The sequence below is a fragment of the Eutrema salsugineum genome, unplaced genomic scaffold (assembly GCF_000478725.1).
Source record: "Eutrema salsugineum unplaced genomic scaffold, Eutsalg1_0 scaffold_2, whole genome shotgun sequence".
In the NCBI taxonomy this organism is placed as follows: Eukaryota; Viridiplantae; Streptophyta; class Magnoliopsida; order Brassicales; family Brassicaceae; genus Eutrema; species Eutrema salsugineum.
The window spans coordinates 15,509,441-15,531,188 of NW_006256829.1; the positions used below are offsets into that span (position 1 = coordinate 15,509,441).

Here is a 21,748-nt window from a genome sequence, read left to right on the forward strand (position 1 = left end):
GAGCCATCCTCTACGCAATAAAACTCCGTATTACAGACATAATTCTTCTTACAGGGAGTATCGTCGTCACTCCTCACCTAGGAAGTCGAAACAAATAGAAGCTCCTGCTCATCGTCTCGACACCTATAGGAGTCGATCTCCTAATGGTGCTCGCTCCTCCAACAATGCTTTGACCTTGAACAGAGACTCTTATGTTCCTCAAAGATCCCCTCCACATAGAGCTGAACAAGAAGAAGAAGAGACTCAAGACCACTCAAGCAATCCTCGTCGTGATGAATTTACCCGTTCTCACTCCAAGACCAATCACTCTCGCAAAGTTGAGCTTGTGGAAGCTTTGAGCAGCCGCAAATGTAAGTCTGCTCTGGAACAAGTCTCAATTCCTCACGCTCGCGAAGCCTAATCTCTTCACACCTCAAACACTGAAGCTGAAAAGGATTGGGTCGAAGATGACGACCTTTTGGGATCCCGATACGAGAAGATGAAGCTATATTGCCGCTTGGTAAGCTCTCTCAACCCCGCGATAAATTCCATCGACACAACTCCAACTCTGAAGCCTCATCTAAAGCAACTATTCCGGATCTGCCTCCGCTGAATGGAGAAAGGATACCGACGGCTTTTAGACTAGGACCTCGGACAGTACCTGTCAAGCAACAATTGGGAACAACAGCAAAAAAGACTATTCCAAGACGCAGACAAACTAAAGCTTCAGCTAAATCGATTGCTAAAAGCCTCATGGCCTCTGCATCGAAGAAGTTATTCCCGCACATCCCACTCAAAGGAGGCAGTTCAAAGCAACGAGTAGCGACGAAAAAAAGATTTTCGCGGAAGAGAGTCAGCATCGCTCAAACATCCTCCAGCAAAGAAATCTAAGGCTTTTTCTTCGTTTGTTGTACCTCGTAATGAGGATTCTAGAGAGGCTCTTGTTCCCTCTATCTCTAAAGTTTTAGTACCTTCTACTTGTAAGGGTTTGATGGTTTTCAGAAAACCATATTCATCTCAATGATTACAACCATTTAGAACTGTCAAGAACTTAGAACTCCTTTACAGTTCGATGCTTTAGGAAATTAAGATGCAATCTTTTCCCGGATATGGTTTTCAATGCATCTAAAGCACTGTAATCCATCCACTGACATATATTGAAAACAAACTCATCATGGTTTTTGTCTCCATGAGAATACTTACGATATGAAGTAGCCGATCACCGTCCTTTGGTCACATTCCTAGACGATTCTAGAGTTAAGCACAAAAATATATTTCGCTTTGACAATAGACTTCGAGAAAAGAATGAAATAATGGACCTTATAGGACGTGTTTGGAATAAAGATGATCGCCAATCTGTGATTGCCAAGATTTCTGATGGCAGCTAGGAATCATACGATGGACTAAAGATCAAAACATGAACAGTGCTAAGCTCATCCTTGAAGCACAAACTGAGCTTGAGGTAGCTCTCTCAGCAGAAACACCCAACCCAGAACTAATCGGTGTTGGTGGTGTACTTCACATCCCCGGTTTAACCCTGTATTAATCGAGACCGGTCCGGAGAGACCTTGGTTTACGAAGATTTGAATCGAGGTTAAATCGGGTAGACCGACATAAGACTTTCTGGAAGGCCCATTAAAGCCTAGTTTCACGAAATTGGCTGACCTTCCCAAATTTTACAGAGGATTTTCGGAAATATCGTAAAGGAAAAATATTAAAACCCACATCAAAAAAGAAAAGGGAAATCCTTCTCAAACCGCCTTAAGATTCGTATAAATAGAGGAGGATTTCATTCATTCGAGCCATCAGCAAATCAAGAGCAAAGAGAGACCTCTGAAGAATTTTGAGATCGTCATTTTATTTCGAGTTCTCCATTTGTTAACGAGGTCGTCAAAACTACGACGACCTTAACTCAAATTGTATTTTTCTGAATTATCTTCTAATAAAACGAGTCTTTTGATTCGAATATTACTGTTTTACCCCTTAATGTGATATTATATATTAACAATCGGTAAATTCAAGCGATATTGGAGAAAGTGTACAAAAAGGAAGAGCAGTTCTGGAAACAAAGGAGTCAGATCCTTTGGCTGCAGAGCAGTGATAGGAGCACAAGATATTTTCATACAGTTACCCACAACAGACAAACTTGATCGATTTACAGTCTTGGAGGACTCAGACGGGGTGTCTTATCATGAGGAACAAGATTTCGCCCGTATAATCTCTGATTACTTACAGAACATCTTCTCCTTGCAGTCCACCGCTAATCCTGGTCTTCTAGATGAGGTACTCCTTCCACTGGTCACCGACAATATGAATCATAGCCTTACGCGGATTCTCAACTCAGAGGAAATCTATGTTGCGGTTAAAAGCATTCATCTGATTAAAGCTCCGGGACCGGACAGATTCTATGCTGGTTTCTTTCACACTTACTGGCCTATCATAAGACAGGATGTTGCGAAAGAAATCCAAGAATTTTTCACGTCTGGCGCTTTTCCCGCACGGAAAAATGAGACCATGTTCGTCTAATCTCGAAAGTGTCAGGACCCAGGAAGGTGGCAAACAATCACCAGTAGCTTTATGGAACGTCTACTACAAGATTGTAGCAAAGGTTGTCACTAAACGCTTGCAAGCTACCCTCCCGCTCCTTATATCAGAAAATCAGTTAGCTTTTGTCCCAAACAGAGCCATTTCAGATAATGTGCTTATCACCTACGAGATGCTACATTATCTGCGGACATCTGAGGCGAAAAAATGCTGCTTCATGGCTGTTAAAACGGAAATGAGCAAGGCGTATGAACGGATAGAATAGGATTTACACTACAAGAATTTTGGTTATTAATAGCATTAGAAGATAGCCTTTTATGTATTTGTGCTATAAATGACTTAGTTCTGACTTTTATGTAGCGTTTCTAAAATTTTAAATGCTATAATATGTTGTGCATGTGAAAAAGTTGTGAGAGAGCATCGCCTCTTGAGCTATGAGATCTATCATTGATGGCGAGCAAGACCCTCTCTCACTCGTTATAGATTTCTGGTAAATCCGACTCTTGATAACACCTGATTTTGACCATATTTATAGATCACTTTTACTATCTTATGCAGGTGTTTTCAATCACTTTTAAAGGTTTTATAAGTGTTTTCCATGTTTTGGAGTTTTAAAAGACTTTTCAGGTTACTTAAGCAAAAACAATGCAAATTGGAGAAAAAACTACTTTTGGCCAATTTCGGACCATCAGATGTTTCACATCCGATGAAGATCTTATCACCGTCTCCGATCAAGCTCAAATTTGGACAAAAGATAGAAGACACAACCAGCTTTCCAATGCAAGTGGAATTAAAGCAATCTAACGGTTGGATCATAAGTTATTTCCAATTTACTGAAGACATGTTCTGCAGTCTCGTGAAAGAAGCAAGAGGAAGAATGAAGTTTGGGCATCATAGACGAACCACCGCGGTCCAGGAGCTTGTGAACACGGTGAACAACATCCTGGATACGCCTCAGAGCCTTCACACACGGTGGGCCAGCATGCAACAGACTTGGAGAAGCCTCATTCTGCAACAAGCCCATTTTCAGTCTAATAGTCTATTTTCAAGCCCAACTCATTCTCTCTGCAAAAAAAGCCCTAAGGACGACCAGAAACACTTGGAGGCCTATAAATATGTATTTTAGAAACCCTATTTCGTGTGTGCTCCTTTCCCCTTGATAGAGAGGCACCCAACTTTTGTTTCTTAGGTTTAGATTAGGGAGATAGAGATTCTTCTCTTGAACCTTTGCTGTTTCTTTTCATCTATCTATTCAGTTTATGCAATTTATTTTACTTTACTTCTTTTATGTTTCAAAACAATTGATGATGTTGTCAAGCTCAGCCACGTCTGAGTAGTCACCTTGCTGGGTGAAGAGGGCCATCGAAAAAGGACCCCAAGACCGATGACATTCAAGTTTTTTAGGTTAAAAGATTTCGATTTTAAATGATTCTCCCATTCATCCAAATCTCAATGCGGTAATGCTGGAGTAGCTAACCAGTGTCCGATCCTAGGTTAAATCCGAGCCACGAGAGTGTTGTATCTGGGTTGCTTGAACTGAATCTTATGGACGTCACCGTAGTAGGAGACGAAAGCTACCTACGGAGGATACGTAGGTCGAGATGGATTCCGAGCTAAAATGTATGATCTTGTTTTGGCATGAGAGCGAGAGTTAATTGCCATGAATGAGTGATTAGATGATTAGGGTGACGAGAGTTGGTTAATCTTACAAGTGTCTATCCTAATTTCAGAATCATAGAAAATCCTTACCTAGATTCCTTGTGTCCTAGAGATGAACCCTAATGCCCAGCACGTTTTTTATCTTTGTTTTGAACTATTATTATTTCTTGTTTAGCTTAGTAGAAATTGTGACACCAAAACCCCACAAAAAACCCACATTGGTCTTTGACTTCGATTACTAATCCAGTTTGAAGTTTCAGCAAAAAAAGACAACTCTCTGTGGATCGACACCCTAAGTACTACAATGCATAGTTGTGCACTTGCAGACACTAAGATTTATAAATTTTAAAATATTTTGTGATAGCTACCCTAGCTCGCATCAACTCTCCTTCTCCAAATTAAATCCTACTCTCTCTCACTGTATCGAATCCTGCTTCCTCCGCGGATTCTTCATCTTCTGCCGCCTCGATTTTTCCCATCTCAAGATCTGCGTCTTCTTAAATCCATGCCTTTGATTTCCTTTAGGTGCTTTGTAATTTTTCTCTGGATACTTTTATTTTCCATTGTTTGTCACTTACATCTTTTTGGGTTCTGTCTTTTGAAGAACACAATCAACAATAAAAGCAGAGGTTTCATCCGTTTCTATGGTCTTAAGACCTAAAAGGTATGGGCTTTACTCTCTATCTCTTTCTTCTTTATCTTCTGTGGGTATCTTTTACAGAAGGAATCTAATTTGTTATGAGTTATTTAATTTTGTGCAGGACTTGTTTCGCCAAAACAGTTTTGGTGTTGAAGTGTTTGGGTGTTTTTATAAAAAAGGACAAATTACCATCTTTCATAGATCGCTGAAACAACATTGAGAGTTTTTACGAAACCCTTATCCGATTCCGTAGTTTTGTTCAGAGGTTTTGAGTGGATTTTGCTGTTTTATTGGTATTACACTTTTTTCATAGTTCGATCTGCAAATCTTTTTACAGTTTGATATTTTTGACTACTAATAGAACCCTGTGAAAGGTGAACACTTTCTAGGGAACACAATATTTGAAGTAAAAGTGGATACACCAAAGGTTGGTTTCATGGATTTTTTGACTCTAATAAGAAATTAGTTACTCCAATAATATTTGTTTAAGAGCTTATATTTGTTACAGGAAGAGATGAGATAGCCTGTAAAAAAAGTGATGAGGATTTTTATTGCTCTAATCCCTCCATCAGTCTCTGAATTAGATTTCAAAGGTAATCCAATTTGCTTTAGTGTGTTTTTATTTTTGAGAATTGTTTCTAATAGCTGTAGAAAACATGAACATTCATTGACTTATCTCATACAACGATTCTGAGAGATATGGAAAAATAGGAAATTTATACATGCGTAAGTTGATCTATCATTCTCTAAAGCTTTCTATTTTGTGATTTTAGATTTAATGGAGGATCTGATGGCACACTCATGATCTGGGAGGTACAACAGTTGCTGTTGATTGGAAGTTGTGACTGCATCCAAATTTATCTTCTAACTAGATACTTGTGTATATTTGTGATTTAGGTCTTTTGTAATACTTTGACCTTTGTAATACTTTGAATATCAATAAATGTCATTTTTTTGCCGCAAGAACAAGTGCAACCTGATAAGAAAGAACAAGTGTAGCATAATAAAAAACTGTTATCCACCCAGAATGCTGTGAGAATACAATATGCTATTGTATTATATACGATTGTAGACAAAAATGTGCTATATTTAATGTTGAATCGATAGCAATGTCCAAAACCTCTATCTAATGTGCCAGACTTATTATCGCGGGTGATGATAGAGCGCTTAACTAAATGCTATTATATCGTTAGATAGCAATTTTCAGCCGCTATTAAAGCCCGTTTTTCCTGTAATGTTTTTTTAAAGCAGTCTTGGCGAAATTGGGATTTCATGCCACATGGATCACTTGGACCATGGAATGTGTCACATCGGTCTCATACTCCTTCTTGATTAACGGAGGACCTCAGGAAATGGTCTTCCATCCTACGGCCTCCGTCAGGGAGATCTCCTTTCTCCATACCTGTTTATCTTCTATACCGAAGTTTTAGCAGATATGTGTCACAAGGCTCAAGAATAAGGTTTACTGCATGGTATTCGAGTGTCGAGAAACAGCCCCCCCTCCCCCTGGTAAATCATCTTCTGTTCGCGAACGATACCATGTTCTTCTGCAAATCAGACAGGGATAGCTGTACTACTTTGGCATCGATACTCAAGCGTTATAAAGCCGTCTCCAGACAATGCATAAACCTTAGTAAGTCCTCGATTTTCTTCTCGGCGAAAACTCCTCGGTTTCAATGGATAGCTGCTAGACGCATCCTTAATATTCATAAGCATCAATGACAGGAGCACATGATATTTTCATACAGTTACCCACAACAGACAAACTTGATCGATTTACAGTCTTGGAGGACTCAGACGGGGTGGCTTATCATGAGGAACAAGATTTCACCCGTATAATCTCTGATTACTTACAGAACATCTTCTCCTTGCAGTCCACCGCTAATCCTGGTCTCTAGATGAGGTACTCCTTCCACTGGTCACCGAAAATTTGAATCGTAGCCTTACACGGATTCTCGATTTGGAGGAAATCTATGTTACGGTTAAAAGCATTCATCTGATTAAAGCTCCGGGACCAGATGGATTCTCTGCTGGTTTCTTTCACACTTACTGGCCTATCATAAGACAGGATGTTGCGAAAGAAATCCAAGAGTTTTTTCACGTCTGGCGCTTTTCCCGCTCGGCAAAATGAGACCATTTTCGTCTAATCCCGAAAGTATCAGGACCCAGGAAGGTGGCAGACTATCACCCGATAGCTTTATGGAACGTCTACTACAAGATTGTAGCAGAGGTTGTCACTAAACGCTTGCAAGCTACCCTCCCGCTCCTTATATCAGAAAATCAGTTAGCTTTTGTCCCAAACAGAGTCATTTCGGATTATGTGCTTATCACCCACGAGACGCTACATTATGTATGCGGACATCCGAGGTGAAAAAATGCTGCTTCATGGTGGTTAAAACGGGCATGAGCAAGGCGTATGATCGGATAAAATAGGATTTCACTACAAGAGTATTGGTTATTAATAGCATTAGGAGATATCTTTGCGGGATTGGTGGACCGTATCCGGAAAAGATCCAACACCTGGGCCTCACGTTTTCTTTCTGCTGCAGGAAAACAAGTCCTTCTCAAGTCTGTTCTTGCCGCTATACCCATTTGCACCATTGATTTCAAATGCTTTTTCAAAGGTTTTAATTAGTTTTAGGAACTTGTATTATGATTTCTCTGTGTTTGTAGTTTTAAGACTCTTTTCAGAAAAGTTAGAAAAAATGATGGCAAAATCGAAGAAATTTATATTTTCAGCTCAGAGTCAGACAGTCAGAAGTTTAGCCTCAAATGAAGACTTTCTCACCATCCGATTCAGTTCAAATTTGGAAACATTCAAGAGGAGACAATCAAATTTCTATAGCACTTTACATCAGGAAGATCCAACGTTGGCCAAACTGGCCAAATTCACCAGTCCCAGAAGACTCTCACCCGCGACAAACAAGCATTCTACCTGCCTCGGAAGACTCTCACCCCCGGTGGACCATTTCCGAGCCACAAGGCCCAACATCAAATCCTATTTCGTTATTTCTCTTCAGAGAAGTCCTAAATGAGACCTGGAAGACTTTAGGACCTATAAATACATTTCTTAGCAGTTCTAAACGGGTGTGTGCTCCTGTAATGAGTTTTTGAGAAACCAAACTTTCTTTTTCTAGGGTTAGGCGATGGAGAAGTGGATTCTTCCCTGGATCCATTGTTCTATCTCTACTTTATCTAATTAACTTGTCTGTTTTATATTATGCATCCTTTCATGTCTTTTATCATTCCTTGCATCATGTAGATCTGTCACAGAGAGTGAAGTTTCTAAAGAGTCATCGATAGACATATATGTTCGATTAGGATTTCTAAGTTTCTAAACCATATTCTGGATCTCATATCTTCTAAGTTATTCATATTGCATGAGAGTAGATTCATGACCTATTCTCTGAGCCTAGGATCGATCAGAGCCACGAGAGTGCTGTATCAGATCATCCATACCTAGCTTCAGAAGAACATAATCGCTACATGAGCCGAGAGCTACCTGTAGAGAAGATGCGAGCAAATGAATTCAATAGTTAATGCATGATCTTATTCCTGACATGAGATCGGGAGTTAATTACCAGATTTAAGTGATTAGTTGATTAAGATAGCGAGAGTTGGTTAATCATACACATGTCTATTCCACTTCCATTCAGATCCCAGAAGATAGATAAGGATAAATTGCCTGAAAGCTAATTAAAAATGCTTTGACATCGATTAGAGTAAATCAGAGAATTCTAAATCCCTAACTATGACTCTAGAGTCTATAGTTTGAGTCGAACACCCTTGAGATATTCTTTTAGCAACTCATTTGCATTGTATTTTATTTCCCGTAAATATTTGATTAGGTTTAGTTTAGGATCTGTAACCAAAAACTCCAAACCCCCATGAGTTTATGACTTTGCTTACTCTCCCAGTTTGCTGTTTCCTTGCAGATTAGACTTCTTCTTTATGGATCGACACCCTAAGTCTTACAACGTACATCTGTGCACTTTCACACATTAGGGTTTTATAAATTTAAAACTCCAGACCAATGGGCTTGCAAAAGAACTGCGACCATGAGGCCCATCAAAGTTTTTGGCGCCGTTGTCGAGGAAGATTTTAGTCGCTGGAGGTCTAAACCCAAGAGGTTGAAGCCGCAGAAGACTATATATATGTCGAGTTTCTGCCAAAACAATATAGGAAGTAAACCAAACTCATAAACACCCTAACTTTTTATTTTCTTATTCTTTTTTCTATTTGCCCTAATTTCAGATTTCCTTGAAGTATGGATCATTCAAGAAGAAACCGTAATCCCGAGCGAAATTTTTGCAACCTGTGTGAAGCTCCTTGCGCATGTGAATCAACATTCAGGCGTGATTCCGATCATCCGGTTCGGCCAAGTCATCCGAACCACCACCTTGGAGACTCGCAAACTCCAATCTACCGAGATGAACCCTATTCGCCACACCTGGTGAACCGTCGACCATCTCATCCCTTACCTCATCAGATTCTGCACCAAAACTATGAGATTAATCGACTTAACATCCTGCTTAATCGATTGGAAGCCAAGCTGAATTAGATCCTTGCTTCCCAAGCCCTCATTGAAGCTGTCTTGCAAACAAGAATAGATGCCATCACCATCGACCTTAACAAGAGATTTGATGACCTCTCTGAGCACGTGAAGACACTAGAGGATCAGAGAACCAAAGACAATGAAGTGTTGAACCAGAGGATGGAGTTTGTCGAAGAAGAGCAAGGGAAGAACAAGTTCAACATTTGACAAAGTGAAAGGGAACTGCAAACCCTAACTTTCAAGATCGATGACTTGGATAAGGAGCTGAATGAAAGCAAGAACCAAACCTACGACTACACGTTGGAGCTGTGGCAAGGCGTAGCTAAGGTTGAAAACAAGATAGAAGAGCTTGATGCTACTTTAGATAAAGTTGTCTATGCTTTAGATGAAGTAGAAGAGAAAGTTGAAAAACTTTCTAAAGATCATAAGGAGTATGATCTGAACACTGGAACCAATAATTTGGATACCCAAGACGTGTCTGACAACCACTGGAAGCAAGAGAACAATAATGGGGAAGAAGAGAATGAAGAAGCAAGCATGGTGAACCGGAAGGAGCTGACCGCGACTGCGACGCTCTCACCCGCGGCAAGGACCACTTCCACCTCGGCCCAGAGCTTTTCAACCGCGGCCAAGCTTGCTTTTTCAGACTTGGAGAGCTTTCAACTTCTCTCTGAAATCTGTTCAACTGAAGACCGACTCCTTGTGACCAGATCTAGGTTGTTTTATTAAGCTTACTTCTCAATCACTGCACAAGCATCAAAAGAAAAGGAGGAGTCCAACACTTATGCACCTTGCAACATGGTTTACACTTGTGAGAATGAGTACCAAGAACAATTCTCAGAAGATGAAGAGTATGGTCTGTTTGTTAAAGATGCAAACCTTGGGGATAATTCATCTGATGACAACTCATAATCAATAACCAAGAGCATATCCAAAGAAAGACTGATCGAGTTCAACAAATTTGTGAAGTCCATTCCTCTCTACCTCGGATTCGATGACATCTGGAAGCAAGGCTGCCTTCAAGTCTTCTTCAGATACAGCAAGGAGACCAAGGAGAACATTCAAACCTATTTCAGAAGAGCCAGGTATCTATCTTTTCCTAGATCACCCCTGATGCAGCTGTTTACAGGATCCATCTCAAAGATCCCCAAGAAGCCAGTGATTACACAAAAAATATCAGCAAAGAGAAACTTGAAGAGTTCAATCAAGTAGTTCAGAGTCTGCCCGAAGGAATCTCGTTTGCCAAAGTATGTCGAGACTATATGATCGGCCACTTTTTCTGTGACAGCAAAGAATCTATCCAAGAGATGAAAGACTTGTTCACACACGCCCAAGAAGATAGACCAGTTCAATCTCTGCACAAAGTTCAAGACAAATGTCAATTTCTTATCTCTTGTGACATTAGAGGTGAAAGATTTCTCAATATTCTTTGTGATTCTGGATTTTGCATTAACATGATGTCCAAAGCTACTGCTTTGAGACTTGGCATTAAGCACATTTCAAGTACCAGGACAAAGATTAGCTTAGCAGATGATTCAAGTGCAACTCCAAGAGGGATAGCCTGAGACATTCCTCTAAAGATTGGAGATTGCATAGCACTTGTCGATCTCTACATAGTGAAGACCAAAGATGACTCATATCCAGTTATCCTTGGATGGCCTTTCTTAGCAACTGCTGGAACCATCATGGATTGGCCAAAACGGAGAGTTTCTTTTGAAAATATCGACAAGGACATCTTCTATGAAGCTACACCACTTAAGAGCAAAGGAGGAAAGCAGAAAGCTCAGGCATTTGAACCAGAAGAACTATGGAGTGATGAAGAACCTGTAAGAGAGAACAGAGGGATTTCGAAGAAGACTTGTCTTAGGACAAGATCCTACTTAAACTAAGTCTTTTTCTTTGCAAAGTTTAGCTAAAGACTATAAACCAAAGCGCTTGATGGGAGGTAACCCATTTAGGTACTTATTTGTTTCTGTTTAACTTTCTTTTTCTATTGAAGTTTTGTTTTTCTTATTTTATACAGGTCTTAGTATGCATCTAAATAAAAAAGAGAAGAAAAGGAGCTGACCGCGGCCGAGAGAGGTTCAGCTGCAGCCAGTAAGAGTTTTGCCATGGCTGCGACACCTTGGCCCGCGACCATCATCAGTTCGACCATCCTTAGCCACTTCCATTTCTACCTTGATTCAAATCAGACCCAATTTGATCAAGCACCACTCCACATCCACCACCATCCATCATTCACTATCCTACCACCTCCACAACTACCTCACAACCCATCACCAACACCAGGTAAGTTTTCTTTTCCCTTATCTTTTAAATTTTCACATACTATATTTCTCATCCTTGCCTGATTTATTTCACACTGGGGGCACTGTGATTTAAGTCTAGAGGAGGATTTCATCCCTTTCTAACCATTTTTTCTTGCATGAGCCCTTGCATTCTGCATTTTTCTTAATTTTTAATTTTTTTTTTTGGTTTTCTTAAAACTTTTCAAAAGTCTTTTGAGTTTCAAAAAGTGTTTTCAAGGGAATAATGACAAAATTGATGATGATAACCAACCTGTCTGCTTCTACACCAATCATTCTTAAAATCTCTTTCAAGGTTTAGTACTAGACTAGGCGGTAGATAGAATACCTACACTACGAAATCCCACCAGAAGACTTTTATTCATGGAGATGTTTTCTGACAGGATATACTAGCTCATTTTACTTGAACCTAATCTTGACATCTAATTTTCTTATCAATAGTTTTAAGAAGGCATCATGATATACATCTAGAACATCTTTACCTTATTGTTACCACTTTTTGTTGTCCTAGATGGCCAGTTCATTTTTAGCTGGTACCTTACCCTCAAACCTCATGCATTCTCTTCTAAGTCTATGTCAATAGATATGTGCAAAAACGCAGAGAGGGAGGAACAACATAGTTTTAAGGCACTCAAGAGAAGGACTGAATGAAACCGGGAAGGAAGTGTACCATGCAACCTCAGCAAACCTCATGATGCCTCAGAAAGCTCAATCTAAAAGGTAAATTTCGTGCTCCTAAGACTCTAAATCAAAAACTATTTTTCATTTCCCAAAAAAAACGAAAAATAAAGAAAGCAAAGGAAACCAATAGCCTAGAGATTCCTAGAAGCTGAAATCATTTGAGCAAAGGCAATAAGTATTCATTTAAGGAGTTATGGAGTCACAACCTGGACAAAAAAATTCAAGTCTAGGGGAGTTATAAGGAGAACCTGAAGAAAGGAGATTAGAAATCTTGAAGCAAGGAGAATGTGACTGGAAACTATGGACATCAACAGATCCATCATCTCTTGCTGTTTTGCATAATATCATGTCTCTCCAGGAAAATGTAATCCTAAACACACCAAGCCTCACCACTAAAAAGCTTTTTGATACCTAGCCTTGAATGCTTGGTTTAATATCCTTTTGATGAGAATCACTGAAACCTTTAATGAATGTTAAGAGCTAGTTGACTAGAAGTTAGTTCTAAGTATGTGTATTTTTGCATGACAGATTAACAGACTAGTTATGTTTGTATTTTAGTGAGAATTTTCTAGACTTGATCTGATTGATGCATTGTCCATAATTAAGGTCTAGAAGTATGATTGCTGGTATTTTTGAGTTCCCTGCGATTTCAGTTGATGATATATTTCCAGATTGGATCTTGTTTTGTTTGAGGATAAACAAAGTCTAAGTCTGGGAGAGTTGATAACACCGTATTTGTACCCATTTTTACCATTGATTTCAAATACTTTTTCAAAGGTTTTAATTAGTTTTAGGAACTTTATTATGATTTCTCTGTGTTTGTAGTTTCAAGGCTCTTTTCAGAAACTTAGGGAAAATGATGGTAAAATGGAAGAAATCCATATTTTCAGCTCAGAGTCAGACCGTCAGAAGTTTAGCCTCAAATGAAGACTTTCTAACCGACTGATCCAGCTCAAATTTGAAGAATTCAAGAGGAAAAAACCAGCTTTCCATAGCACTTTACATCAGGAAGATTCAACGGTGCAATCAAAAGATACATGGAGAACAAGTTGGCCAATTCACCAGTCCCGGAAGATTCTCACCCGCGGCAAACAAGCATTCTACCTGCCCCGGAAGACTCTCACCCCCGGTGGACCATTTCCGAGCCACAAGGCCCAACATCAAAGCCTATTTCGTCATTTCTCTTCAGAGAAGCCTTAAATGAGACCTGGAATACCTTAGGACCTATAAATATATTTCTTAGCAGTCCTAAACGGGCGTGTGCTCCTGTAATGAGTTTTTGAGCCACCAAACTTTGTTTTTGTAAGGTTAGGCGATGGAGAAGGGGATTCTTCCCTAGATCCATTGTTTTATCTCCAGTTTATCTAATTAAATTTTCTGTTTCATCTTATGCATTCTTTCATGTATTTTATCATTCCTTGCATCATGTAGATCTGTCTCAGAGTCATCGATAGGCATATATGTTCGATTAGGATTTCTAAGTTTCTAAATCATATTCTGGATCTCATCTCTTCTAAGTTGTTCATATTGCATGAGAGTAGATTCGTGACCTATTCTCTGAGCCTAGGATAGATCAGAGCCACGAGAATGTTGTATCAGATCATCCATACCTAGCTTCAGAAGAACATAGTCGCTACAGGAGTCGAGAGCTACGTATAGAGAAGATGTGAGCAAAAGAATTCAATAGTTAATGCATGATATTATTCTTGGCATGAGAGCGAGAGTTAATTGCTTGATTTAAGTGATTAGTTGATTAAGATGGCGAGAGTTGGTTAATTATACACATATATATTTCAGTTCCATGCAGATCCCAGAAGATATATAAGGATAAATCTCCCGAAAGCTAATTGGAAATGCTTTGACATCGATTAAAGTAAACCGAAAAAGTCTAAATCACCCACTATGAGTTTAGAGTCTATAGTTTGAGTCGAACACCCTTGAGATATTATTTTAGAAACTCATTTGCATTGCATTTCATCTCCCGTAAATTTTAGATTAAATTTAGTTTAGGATCCGTATCCAAAAACTCCAAAACCCCATCAGTTTATGACTTTTTTACTCTCCCAGTTTGGTGTTTCTTTGATGATTAGACATCTTCCATGTGAATCGATACCCTAAGTCCTACAACATACATCTGTGCACTTTCAGACATTAGGGTTTTATAAATTTAAACTTTGGACCAATGGGCTTGCAAAAGATCTGCAACCTTAAGGCCCATCAGCTATGCCAGCACACACTATGTCTTACTTCAATCTCCCAAGATCCCTATGCAAACAAATCATATCAGTGCTCACGAGATTTTGCTGGGATGATCAAGCAGACATTCCGAAAATGTCTTGGGTATCATGGACTAAGCTTACAGTCTCAAAAATGCAGGAGGGTTGGGATTTCGAGATATCGAGATGTTCAACGACTCCTTGCTTGCAAAATTAGGGGTGCGCCTGATGCGGCAAAAGCGGGGTGTTTGTTTTACTAAGCTTTAGGTTTTAAATTTATAATCTCAAAATGTCTGCTGCAAGTGCACAAATGTGTGTTGTAGTACTTAGGTTATCGATCCACAGAGACTTAGTTGTTTCAGTACGAATTTACGCTAGTGTTTAAATCAGAATGAACTAAACAGTTTGGGTTTTTGGTTTTGGGTATCACTAAATCTAAACTAAAAAGCAAGTAAAAAGCAATTGAAAATGAAAGCAAGTGAAAGCAGGTAAAAATCGAATGAAAGTCAAAGACTGTAAACAATGGAAAACAAACGCTGGGCTCAAGGGTATCGCAGGGATTCATGGACTAAATCTTTGACGAAAATAAGTAAATGATAAAGATAATCGACTATGTATGTTTTAGAACTCGAGGCACGAAGTATGAATATCCTACTTTCGCAGCACTAAACAACTATCTCTCGCAATCCTGACCAGTAGGTTTCCACTCTGATCCTGGAAGGGAGTATAAGCAATAGTTTGAACAAGACTCATCAACATTCACAACTCATCTATAGGTAGGTTTCCACTCCTATAGTAGAATTGCTCGTTTCACCCTAGGTCAGACAATCAATGAAAGATTTCGCAACAAATCTTATCTAGATCGAATTCTAAGTGGCCAGCAGAGAATCACACAGTAAGAATAAAGGTAAACGAAGAACGCCTAGATGATTATAAATCATAAATCTATCGTTTCATAGATGAGACACACGAAATTGCCTTTGAAAAAGCCCTATTAAACCCAACTGGGAAACTACTCAAACATATTGTAATAAAGCATCATGAACGTATTGAGATTGCTGAAAATTAAAAAGAATAAAGAAGAAAAACGAAGAACAGAGTTGCAGGTGGAGGCGTGATGATGCTCTCCCTCGGCGGCTCCTCCTTCGGAATCGATTGCTACTCTCTAGGGCTTTTGTAAAACTTGTACACAGACTCTCTCCACCCTTAGGAATGACCTAAAGGGGGTATTTATAACTTTTGCCTTCTGGAGTTGTCCTCGACACTTAAGGCTTCAAAAATAACAAAGGGAATCGACTTGGGATTTAATTAAGTCATCTAGGAAGTGAACGTTATCTGGCCGCAGTCACGGTGCTTCTACCCGCGGGGAACTATGATTTGGACACGGTCCCGACTTGTGCTATCTTACGAGACTGCATTTTCTGTCTTTATTGCATTAACCGTTGGTTTGTCTCCAAACCAAGTGCTTTGGAAAGATGGTTGTATCCTCTATGTTGTCTCAACTTTTGGGGGTGATCCGACGGTGAGAAAGTCTTCATCGCTTGCCATACTTCTGACGGTCTGTATTTATCCAAATTTGCTCATTTGTTCCAAATTGCATGTCTTTTGTCCAAGTTTCCTGAGAAGTCTTTTGAAATTCTAAAACATTGAAAACACTTTAAAAACCATTGAAACAGAGTTAAAACACCTGCATAAAACATCATTATGATCCATAAAAGTGGTCAAAATACGGTGTTATCAGCGCCTCATTTCACACCCTTAGGTGTTGGCTTCTCGAGTGTTACTGGGCAAATATTGCTCCACTAGTCCCTTCATGGAATGTACCCTGCCCACGAATCCGTCTCACGGCTGGAGGAGCATCATGACAGGGAGAGAAATTCTTCGAAAAGGCATTGGTTGGTTAATCGGTAACAGTAAATCCATCAGCGTTTGGAACGATCTTTGGCTCAGCACGGAGGCCCCGCTCAGACCATTTGGCCCCCGCCTCTTCTCTCGTCGACCTTCGAGTGGCTGACCTCCTCGATCACGATCAACAGACTTGGAACTAGCAAAGGACTCAGGAGGTACTCCCGGAATATGTGCACCATATCCACTTGTTACTGGTGAGCTCCTCATGCTCATCGGAGAGATTGGTATGGCTCCCTCAAAAACACGGAAAGTATTCTGTTCATTCCGGTTATGGCATATTAATCTCTGAATCCATCCCAGAACGACAGCGAAGATTTAATTTGCAAAGAAACATTTGAAATCTCCGAACAATGCCAAAAATTAAGCAATTTCTTTGGAGAGCGGCAGTGGAAGCCCTCCCCATCGGAGTTGAGTTAGTTTGCCGCGGTATACAAGTTGACTTTGGATGTCAGATCTGCGGGAATCCTGAAACAATCACCCACGTACTGAGAGACTGCCAGTTCACCAGAGAAGTTTGGGACCTAGCTCCGCTCAAGGCTCGCCCTCACTTAAATACGGTCTTGTGCCTGGACTTCCTCGCTTTCATCTCGTCGCTTTTAAGCCTCTCTCCGACCGGAATCTCAACTACCTCCTTCCCCGCTTGGATCTGCTGGAACTTATGGGCAGCTAAAAACTATTGAATTTTTTTGAACACGGTTTATTCAGCAAGGGACTTGATCACCAAAGATCTAGGAGAAGCAACGGCATGGCAAGAAGCGCAAAGCTCCCTTCAAAGACCACATGCACCACAGTTGACAACGTCTCCTCATCCTCACACACTCAGCGTCATCTGCAATGTTGACGCAGCTTGGCACGCAGACTCAGGAAGCTGAAGTATGGGGTTAATTTTCTATCCTCGGAGAAAGAGAGACTGCTGCAACACTCTGCATTGTGCCAGTTTGTATCATCTGCACTTGCTGCAGAAGCATGGGCTCTCAGAGAAGCTTTGATATCCACTATTGATGCATGTTACAATATTTTGCAGGTCCTATCGGACTCTCAAATCGTAATGAATCTCATCAGTTTGCAGGAAACACATACAGAGATTCATGCCTTTGTTAACGATATACGCTTTCTGGTGTTATCTTTCTCATTGATTTCTTTTCACTTTGTCCCTCGTTCAAATAATGTCGAGGCTGACACTTTTGCTAAAGACGCTCTCAAAGCTCTATTGTATTATGTTGATTGATTAATGAGAATCACAGTTCGACCAAAAAAAAGAAGAGACATTGCTTCCGCGCCACCTTTCACATTCTCTATTTGTAATAATCCCATACATTCGCTTTCGCGAGTTTCATAGAGTTTTTCTTACGTGTCAGTTTCACAATGAGTTTCGTCTGCAAAAAGTCCTTATTGCCCTATTTTTCAGGTAAGTGTAATTTTTGAGTGGTTCTTATTTCATGATGTGTACATTTCATTTAAAACATACCGCTTCAGAGAAAATCGAAAACCAGTTCCATTAATTTTGATTTTAGATGGTTTATAATATAATAAACTGATAAATTTTTTAATAGACTATCTAACTACTTATTAAAACGTTATCATATTCTTTAGGGTATAAAACTCACAATCGACCAAACATGTAAGTTAGATTGTGTGGCAACGATGAGCTATTTTCCATAACTAACTTCAAAAAAATTGTGAAACATATCAAAACCCTAGCGTAGACATAGACATTAATCTATATATACCCCTCTTATAATTTTTGTTTTGTTTCGGTCTTTCCTAGCTTTAGGTCTGTGTCCTTAAAAATTTTTTTTTTTGTTATTTGTTCTTAGATTTGTGTATCATTCAATATGTTTTCATTTATAACTCCGCTTACTGTTCTAGATCTGGAGTATTATACATATTCTCTTGTTTTATTCATCTCCTCATTTATCTTGCGATGGAATCTACGAGTAAAATAGATTTGATGTGGTTGCTTGTATGTTGGATTGCTGTTTGAGTATTTTAAAATGTTTATAATTGATCGAATATTTTGATTGTGTTAAATGTTGTTTTGTTTTATCATATAGGAGGGAGACGATGACTAAGAGTTGAAGTTTGTAAAGATGATGGCTGCAAAGATCTCTATAAGTTTTGTCTATTTTTAAACTGATCTCGAAGGACTGTAAAGGATGTCACTGAAAATAGCTAGGATTAAGCTTTAAACATCTCCGTGAAGATTTATGGTTTATGACTATACATAAACACACCATAACGAAAGCCTTTAGTATACTTTTGCAATTATACAAGAAAGCATTCATTCAACATTGTTTATTGTAGGAGGTGATACATATGAAAGCATAACCTAAAAAAATATTGTATATGCCTTGCATATCATGTTGTATATATGTTTTTTTTATTATTATTTAACTAAAAGGAAAAGCTTTGTGAGTGATGATTTTCATGAATACATAAATATTGAAAAGATGGCTTATCAGACCAAAAATGGAATGCGCATAGAAGCCATGCCTCAAAGTCAGCTGCAAACCTGTTTAACCTTAAAATTGGGGATAACCCTATGAATGTACATCAACTAGAACATTTTAGATCGAGATTATATATGTCAAGGTTTTGTCATATTTTAAGACATTGGACCATATATACAAGAAGGGATGCATCAATCCACGTGGTGTTTCGACCATGGGTTTGAATTCGAGACTACGAGATTTAACATAGAACAATTTCTTTGTGAAAACATAATCCTTAACATGAGAATGAACTACGTTAGGTTCTGTTGTGGCTTGCTTTGATGGTTATGGCGAGAACCCTGTCTTCAAAATGTTGTTGTTTGATGATGGTTTTCATGAGGATCATTTATTCAAAATATCGTCTTTAATGATTTTGGAGTGTAATAGATCAATTTTCTTGATGGATTCTCTCTCTTTGCCTCTCAAACGATTTAGAAGCATAAGTTTGGGAGCGACCCCCCGGGAAACTAAAAAAGAAAAGAATCTGCTTCAAGAATAAGGGACTGATGACTTTCCTGTTGATGTCGGGACTTCCCAAGTCACTCCTATAACTTTTCTTTGTTAACTCTGTTCTCTATAATCTGATATTACATATATATGAATATTGTTTCTTTTATATCTTTCTAGGAAGCAAGGTCACTCATTCTATATCGAGGGATATGCAATGGCGTTTGGGAAATGTGACGTCAAGTGATAAGTCTTCCAAAATAATAAGAAGAAGAAGTCAAAGATAAATAATTCTGCCAATCGATCCATGATGATTTTACAAAAAAACATGTAGAAGAAGCCATTGGCTCATTGGAGAAACGACATAAACTTCACACCATGGAAGGAAACACAAAAGTCAGACTGACGATGATGATTCATGTAGTGAGGAAACTAAAGGGAATGGTAGATTGGATGCCTTCCAAAGATTCAGATCAAGAAGAATTACTTGGGTTATGTGTTTCTAATCTTCAACTTTTTATTTTTATTTGTGTCTCAAGGGAATAAGGTATTCCGGTTGTGTGTAAGGTTTGGTTGAACAATAGCGTTGAAAAGCAAGAAGTTCAGCACTTGAATTATGATGTGATGGGTAAAGATACAAACCAATTAATTATTTAAAAAAATTATGATTTTTAAAGAGTCTCTTATTATTACAAATTGTATTTAATTAAATGATGGGCAAAGATGCAAACCAATTATGTAAAACAAAAAGATAACCTTATTAACGTAGGTAAACATTACAACAACTCTGTTTTAGAATAAAAACCTAGAACAAAATATAATCTTCGTTATTTAAAAACGTAAAAATACATCAATTCTATACTAACAACAAATAATCAAAAGATGAATATAATGATTAGAAAACATATTAAAAAAATACAACAACATATACAACCATTAATATGTAATAAAATGTAATAAATATTCCAAAAAAAACAAATGTAATACATAAAACAAATCATGCACAAAAATAAATGCAAATGTTTGTAAAATTTACGTTTGTAACTTGTTCACGGGCAAATTTACTAGTTTGTTTTTATGTATCATCACTTTTTATGTACGAACTCATTTATAATTACTTTTAAATAATTAAAAAATTATCTTTATTTCTTCTACGATTTGGCGGGGTCTGGAGACTTGTGTAGTTAATAATTGCAGACATAATAATTATTTCTGATTTATTACTTTCGTCACGCGTTTAAGACTTTACATTTAGACCATTTGAATAACCAACTTTGGTGGCTATGATTCTCTTATCTCTCTCTTTTCTTTTCATACGCCATTGTTCTTATCTTCCCCTGAATCCTAGCTTTTAAGGTGCTTATTCTACTTTCTTTCACCTTCTAGGCTTATTCTTCTTAAGTTCAAACTCTAGGTGAGTTTCTAGATTGTTATTTATACATTTCTTCTAATATCTGTTCCACTAGTATTAACAGATTTCTTGCACAAACGAAGCATCTATGGATCGTTCTCTCTAGCTAAAGAGTCAACGTATGCTATCTATGTAGTCGTCTCTTTTCCTCTTGCTTGCTGATTGCGTTGTGCTTTCCTCTACAGTTTCTTCGTGATCTTATTCATGGCTTCTTCCTCTTCTTCATCTTTGAATCGCAATTGGACGCACCAAGTCTTCCCGAGCTTCTGTGGATTAGACGTCCGCAGAACCTTCCTCAGTCATATTATGAAATAGTTCAAAAGCAAGGGAATCACACCCTTTATTGATAATGAGATAAAGCGAGGCCAATCTATCGGTCCTGAGCTAATACTAGCGATCAGAGAATCAAGGGTTGCGATTGTCTTGCTTTCGAGTAACTACGCTTCTTCGAGCTGGTGTTTGGATGAACTAGTGGAAATCATAAAGTGCAAGGAAGAGAATCAACAAACAGTGATGACTATTTTCTATGATGTTGATCCATCTGATGTGAGGAAGCAGACAGGAGATGTCGGAAAGGCCTTTGAGAAAACATGTGTTGGGAAAACCAAAGAGGTGAAGCAGAGATGGAGCCAAGCTCTTAAGGATGTCGCAAGTATAGCCGGTTACCACTCTCGCAATTTGTTCTATCACTTGCATATTTTGTATCTTTCTTCTTGACTAACCATTTTTTTAGTGGAGTCATCTTTTTTTTTTTTGGACAATGAAGCTGATTTGATCAACAAAATTGCCTCAGATGTTATGGGTGTGTTGGATTTTACCCCATCAAGGGATTTTGATGATTTTGTTGGTATAGAAGCTCGTATCACAGAGATAAATTCGTTGCTGAGCCTACAATCAGATGAAGTTAAGA

The 21,748-nt window shown here is 38.7% G+C and overlaps 1 protein-coding gene and 1 long non-coding RNA gene across 2 annotated transcripts; both read left to right on the forward strand.

The window, feature by feature from the left end:
* The first annotated feature begins 4,566 nt into the window (after nucleotides 1–4,566).
* On the forward strand, nucleotides 4,567–5,780 carry LOC18018393. The gene is made up of 5 exons (XR_002899643.1): nucleotides 4,567–4,707; nucleotides 4,787–4,846; nucleotides 4,944–5,249; nucleotides 5,331–5,415; nucleotides 5,596–5,780. It is a non-coding gene; the product is annotated as an uncharacterized LOC18018393 (long non-coding RNA).
* Nucleotides 5,781–21,027: 15,247 nt separating this feature from the next.
* On the forward strand, nucleotides 21,028–21,622 carry LOC112086689 (disease resistance-like protein DSC2). Its single transcript, XM_024155761.1, is given in 1 exon segment — nucleotides 21,028–21,622. A coding segment is annotated over 1 exon segment (513 nt). The 5' UTR covers nucleotides 21,028–21,042; the 3' UTR covers nucleotides 21,556–21,622.
* The last annotated feature ends 126 nt before the right edge of the window (nucleotides 21,623–21,748 follow it).